Here is a 6,713-nt window from a genome sequence, read left to right on the forward strand (position 1 = left end):
AACAACCTCAGAGTGACTTCGCCAGAGTCCATCAGAGGAGTCTACGAATGCGCCCTTGGAAACTTTGGTGTCCCTCAGTACGGCGGAAGCATGTCTGGTGCGGTGCTTTATCCCAAAGCTAACCAAAAGGCTTGCAAGAACTTCGACGATTTCGACATTTCTTTTAGATCTAGAGTCGCTGGATTGCCCACATTCGTTCTCGTTGACCGAGGAGGTCATTTTCTTTGCCTGTTTGATTATTTCATTACAATTAAAAGCAAAACTTATTACACAAGAAACTCGTAAGAGGTTACTTTTGAGACAAGACACCTAATGTTGATATATTGTTGTCTCAGACTGTTACTTCACTTTGAAGGCATGGAATGCACAAAGAGCAGGTGCCGCGACCATCTTGGTGGCAGATAACAGGCCCGAGCAACTCATCACCATGGATGCACCAGAGGATGAGACGACAGATGCAGATTACCTACAAAATATCACAATTCCTTCAGCACTGGTGAGCAGATCTCTAGGGAGTGCCATCAAAACGGCCATAGCTCACGGTGAGCCTGTTCATATAAGTTTAGACTGGCGGGAGGCTCTTCCACATCCGAATGACCGGGTAGCCTACGAGCTATGGACCAACAGCAATGATGAATGTGGACCCAAATGTGATGCACAAATCCAGTTTCTAAAAAGGTTCAAAGGAGCTGCTCAAATTCTTGAGAAAGGAGGCTATACTCGCTTCACTCCCCACTACATCACTTGGTATTTCACTTATTATCCTCTCGTCTTATATGCCTATATATTAAGATTCGACACACTGATAAGATTACAATTTTGAACGTTCTATATATTTAATTTAGGTATTGTCCTGAAGCATTTCTCGCAAGCAGACAATGTAAATCACAATGCATTAATGGCGGAAGGTATTGTGCTCCTGACCCTGAACAAGATTTCTCGAGAGGATACAATGGGAAAGACGTGATTGTTCAAAATTTACGCCAAGCGTGCTTCTTTAGAGTGACTAATGAAAGTGGGAAGCCTTGGCTTTGGTGGGATTATGTCACTGACTTTGCCATTCGTTGTCCCATGAAAGAGGAGAAGTACAACAAGAAATGTGCTGATCAAGTCATTCACTCTCTTGGTAACCTAACATCTTGGCATATTTAATTTTACTTTTCATGTCTTGAGATCTTATTATATGTTTTTTTTTTGGAGTAGGAGTTGATGTGAAGAAAATTGATCAGTGCATCGGAGACATTGAAGCAAATACCGAAAATCCTGTTCTTAAAGAAGAACAACATGCACAAGTTAGCTTCTTTATTTTTATTTTTTATAAGAGATGTAAGCATTCAAACTATTAAAAGTCTAAACATTTTCATTCATTGGTAATTTTTTTAGGTTGGAAAAGGCTCACGAGGAGATGTAACGATACTACCAACCATTGTGATAAACAATAGACAATATAGAGGTTAGGAGAAAGAATAAATTTAAATGTCCCACTCAAAATGTAGTAAAAAATTTATGTCTCATTGTTACAGGGAAGTTACAGAGATCGGCCGTGCTTAAGGCCCTTTGCTCAGGATTTCGTGAGACGACCGAGCCACCCATTTGTTTAACCGAAGGTTTTATTTTTTACTTATTGGACATTTTCCATTTGGTTCATTATTTTTAACATCTGGATTTGATACTTGTATGTTTTGGGCAGACATAGGAACCAATGAGTGTTTACAAAATAACGGAGGGTGTTGGGAGGATAAAACAACCAACATTTCAGCTTGCAGGGTACAAAAACAATTACTCTTGTTTTGTTACAATTATCTCAAGCCTTAAAATGAGAATATATTTTACTGTAATATTGTAGGACACCTTTAGAGGAAGAGTATGTCAATGTCCCATTGTTCAAGGTGTTAAGTTTCTCGGCGACGGTTACACACATTGTGAAGGTAAAAAATGGTCAACTATAAATATGCTAATTTTCTTAAATCTCAATCTATATTCTATAAGCTTCACATGTCTAAATTTAAAAATTGTAGCTTCGGGAGCACTACGTTGTGGCATAAACAATGGAGGATGTTGGAAACAAACTCAAATGGGAAAAACATATTCTGCTTGCCGTGTAATCTTTCAAATCTCTCGACTAATTATCATAATTCTGTTTTGACATTTCCTACTTATAGAAATATGATTTATTATTATCATTATTATTATTTTATGTTGTTGCTAGGATGATCATTCGAAAGGATGCAAGTGTCCTCCTGGATTCAAAGGAGATGGGCTAAAAGACTGTCAAGGTAATAATTAGATTAAACTATGGAAACACAAAGAGATTTGGAATCAAATTATGTTGACGTACGGAAATGCAGATGTGAATGAGTGTGAGGAGAAAACAGCGTGTCAATGTCGCGATTGCAAATGCAAAAACACATGGGGAAGCTATGAATGTAGCTGCAGTGGAAGCTTACTTTACATAAGAGAGCACGACATTTGCATAAGTACATATATTTTAATTTTACACATCCATCATTCATTTGCAATAAATAAATCATCATCCCTTAATCATTAAAACTGTGTACAGACAAGGATGCAAGAGGAGATGTAAGCTGGGGAGTGATATGGATAATATTCATGGGACTTAGTGCAGCTGCTCTAGGAGCTTATACTATTTATAAATACAGAATCCGGGTATTTTTATATATATCTCGAGACGTTATAATACTTTTTCATTAATATTGGATTTGGATTATGTTATATATGTTTTAATTAACTGATTGGTGTGTGTATATGTGCAGACATATATGGACTCGGAGATAAGAGCGATAATGGCGCAATACATGCCTCTTGATAATAATCCTAACGGTCAACCTTCTTCTCAACTTGAGTTGTAAGAACAAAAACACAAAAAAGTCTTCGCTCTGATCAACATCACAAACTTATATAGAGAGTTGCTACGTTTTGATTACAAGTCTTTATTTTTCTCTCTTTATATATCATAGATCACGCACTATAAAACCATATTAGTCAAGTCCATCTGATAACATGAGATGGACCGGTTTTATAATTTTGTTATACTTTTGGTGTTAATTATTCATTTATTAATAAAAACATCATGTACACACAAAATTAAGTAAGTGCGTACTTAACAGTTAACAATGCATCCTGCATAATTAAAACAAAGCTAAAGATTTATAGTTATCCTTGTAAGTTGTAAATATTTGGATTGAGCAAGATTTTTTTTTTCCTTCTTTTCATGAAGTTCAAATAGAAAAAAGTCTAAAACTTTATAACAAAAAAAAAAAAATTGTATTAATCCCTTGTAAATTATGCGGATTGAACCAAATTTTATTACAAGTGAGATTTCTGAATTTTTTTATCCTTAATATTTTTTTGGTCGAATGATCGGGAATCTAAAACGACGTCGTTTCAAAACAAGAAACGACCACGTTTTGTTTCTTCTTCCAAATCGTTTTTTTTTTTTTTTTTTTTTNCACTCCCGAATCGTTTCCTCTGCACTCAACAAATCTCTCACTGAAATCGAGTGGTGTAATCTCGAGTGATCTCTTCTCCGACAACGTCTTAATCTCTATAGTTTGGACATCTCCGAACACCCAGTTCCTTGAAATCGAAAGGTACAGTTTCTTCCCTTGTTTCTTCCTTATGACACATTAATTCCTCGGGGGGCGGCTATGGACTCAAGTAAATTGTCTTTGAGAAATCTCTACGAAGAGGGTTCTTGATTTATGTCTGCAAAATTGTCACTTTTTTACATTTCACCTGTGCTATGGTGTCCTGTGAAATAATCTTGTGGGTTTTACACTATTTTTTTTTTGGTTTCCATAGTAGAGCATAGACTTTGTTTCGCCTTTTTTTTAAATAAGAAAATGCATATACTTTTGTAGTTGAGTGGGCTATATGTGTTCAGTGTTCTTAACTATAAACTGATTCAATGGTTTGTTTATGTGTTTCATTTTCATTTGCTTGTTCTCTCTCAAGTTTCATCACTCTCTGACTGATCCAAATTGTGAATGTAAGTCAGTAACCAAAGTGATATTGTTCTTGGTTTAACCTGAGTGTGGATTGTTGTTGCTCTTTGATTTTAGTTTATGAATCTCCAGACTCCTATTTAAACGAATGATATTCAGTTGTCTATATTTGTTTTCTTTTAATGTTTAGAACGAACCATTTAGTGGGCTGAGGATTTATCCAAGTAGCACCGGTTTTTCACCATGGATGCGGCCGGGGAAAGCTCTTCTTCTAATTAAAAAAATGAGGTAGGAGAAAAGCCTGTAATTGTTAGAGTTAAGAGAAAAGTGGGACAGTCTCTGCTAGATGCTTTCTGTAAGTTTCTTCTCTCTCTCTTTGCTCTATGTGCTCTGTTTGTTTCCCTTGGTCTTTGGTAGTAATTCTCTTGGATCTTTGTCTGTAGCTTTTGTGCGGACAGGGAAAAACTAATATTGTTTTGGTGTTTAGGGTTGGAGATAAATGAAAGACCACTCAAACGGCCGACTCTGGATTTTTCAAAGCTATCTATTTCAAATTCAAGCAAGAGAGGTAACCCTATTTTATATCTGGATTTTTGTACTTGTATGATTATGGTTTGGACTCGCTGAAGCTTCAGTATTGTTTTATAGGTTCTTCTGTGGCAGAAGAAGTGAAACCGAAGAAGGTGCTAGTGCAGCATTTGGAGACAGTCACGGACTCTAAAACCACGGTTGACATTATCCACTCTTTCTTTGTGAGCGAACTTTCTTAGTCTTGTTAAACTACAAAACCCTTCACGTTATTGTTGTTGTTTGTATGTTCTTATAGTCTATCATTTTGTGTCTGCAGGAGTCTGATCTTAATGAGAAAAGTTGCGGTAAAGGGAAGTTTGAGGAGCGGAGAATTGCGTTCAAGAAATACAATGTATCTTGGTTTCATTTTGATTTAGTCCTGATTCCAGATTCTATATCTCTTGACTGATGCTCGAATGATGGTTTAAATTCCTTTTCTTTCTTGCCTGTAGAGAAAAGAACAACTCCTGACCAAAGCTGTACAACATCAACAGGTACATTCTTTAACAGTTTCTCTGAGATTAACATCTTAGGAGAAGATGTAATACCATTTTTACATAGCTAACTTGAGACTTGGGTAATCATTTAATCAAAAGTTCTAATGTATGTTAGATTGCTGCAGAGAATGCTCGGTTTCAGCAAATATGGAGGAGTAGGAAGGGAAACAATGAAGGCATCCATGATAGGTGTCATTTCTTTGACGTCATTCGTGTTGATGCTGAAGAAAGACGAGACAATGCACCAGAGTAAGTTCTCTAGTAATATGTGTTTGTAATTAAGATCCTCATAGTCAGAACTAGTTTAGCTGTGGTTGAAGAAACACAGTATTTGAAAGTGCGACTCTCTTCATCTAGGTTTACCTCCTTGGAGGACCAGAAAATGCTTGCTAGTTTCTTGCCTCTCCTTAGAGAGTGTATTCCAACAGCAGCTGAAGAGATTGAAGCTGATATACATTGTAGTCACACTGAAGAATACGTTTATGATTATTATGCTGTGAACGAAGAGATGGATATCAGCGTAGATAATTCCAAGAACCAGTTTCCTATGTGCGTATTTCTTCACTTTATTCCGTCTGTCTTTTGTGTCAGTCACCTGCGGATTTGGGTTGATGTTTTTTTTCTTAACAGTGTTATAGTCGAGGATGAAGAAGACTTCTGCGATGGACCTGATGAATCAGACTACGACTCTGATTATTCAAATGGTACACTTTTATCATCCATATACTTATCTCCACTCTTCTTTAACTTCGTAGACATTCGTAGTTCTGGTTATGTGGCATTTACTTTTTCTATAATAACATTGAAAACAAGTATGATTGGCATTGTTGATTCATGGTTTCACTCTGTGTTGTAGAAACCAAAAGTCAAGAAAGAAGGAATACTTAATATTTTTATTGATGTGTATTTGTGTGACTCTCAGCTGAATATCATCCAAGGAACGATTACGCAAAAGAGATCTCTGAAGACGAGGAGGATGAAGAGGAGGAAGAAGAAGAAAAGAGTGAAGAAGCCTCTGATGAATCAGACGAAGAGACTTCAGAAAGAGATGTGAGAAAAGTCCTTGGTGACTAACGAGTTTGATTGTGTAATGTAATGGATGTGAGTAAAAGTTAGTAATACACTTTAAGTAAAACCTTTATAAATTGATAATGTTGGGACCATGGCATTTTATTAGTGATAATTTATTAATATCTACTATTTTATAATAAATTACTAAATTATCTCAATTTATACTATAAAATAATTATTAATAATTTACAAATGTATTTTTAATTGTTAAAATTCTTGAAAAATATTAACTTAGACAATTTTATAAACAATAAGATTAGTATTTGGTTGTTCTAAATTTTATAGTTTCGGAACTAAAATTTTAATATATAGAAAACTTTATTGATGAAAATTACAAGTATAATAGATAAATTCACTTATATAAATGATTTAATGACATTAATTGTTGTATTTTAACAATCTATAAAATTTTCAAAATGAATATTATGCATATTTTTTAGAAATTGAAAAACTTATAGAGTTTTTTTGGGTTTTTTAATGACATGTTATAGAGTATACTACAACATTATAGTTTGAAAATAACAAAACAATTTGTTTTTCGATTCTCTTGCTCATAAAAGTTGATCTTTCATAACTGTTCTATCGTCTTAAATAACTCCAAACCAAATAT

The 6,713-nt window shown here is 35.0% G+C and overlaps 1 protein-coding gene and 1 pseudogene across 1 annotated transcript in view; both read left to right on the forward strand.

Moving 5' to 3' along the window:
- Window positions 1–3,002, forward strand: part of LOC104700459 (vacuolar-sorting receptor 2) — a 4,107-nt gene extending 1,105 nt beyond the window's left edge. Inside the window, exons 2-13 of the mRNA XM_010415982.1 lie at window positions 336–747; window positions 846–1,126; window positions 1,204–1,292; window positions 1,384–1,453; window positions 1,524–1,607; window positions 1,691–1,767; window positions 1,847–1,928; window positions 2,019–2,101; window positions 2,210–2,276; window positions 2,349–2,477; window positions 2,561–2,667; window positions 2,775–3,002. Of these exons, the coding sequence (XP_010414284.1) occupies window positions 336–747; window positions 846–1,126; window positions 1,204–1,292; window positions 1,384–1,453; window positions 1,524–1,607; window positions 1,691–1,767; window positions 1,847–1,928; window positions 2,019–2,101; window positions 2,210–2,276; window positions 2,349–2,477; window positions 2,561–2,667; window positions 2,775–2,870 (1,577 nt within the window). The 3' untranslated portion in view covers window positions 2,871–3,002. The remainder of the gene's footprint in view (window positions 1–335; window positions 748–845; window positions 1,127–1,203; window positions 1,293–1,383; window positions 1,454–1,523; window positions 1,608–1,690; window positions 1,768–1,846; window positions 1,929–2,018; window positions 2,102–2,209; window positions 2,277–2,348; window positions 2,478–2,560; window positions 2,668–2,774) is intronic.
- On the forward strand, window positions 3,481–6,193 carry LOC104700460 (annotated as a pseudogene).

The sequence above is a fragment of the Camelina sativa genome, chromosome 7 (assembly GCF_000633955.1).
Source record: "Camelina sativa cultivar DH55 chromosome 7, Cs, whole genome shotgun sequence".
Lineage (NCBI taxonomy): Eukaryota > Viridiplantae > Streptophyta > Magnoliopsida > Brassicales > Brassicaceae > Camelina > Camelina sativa.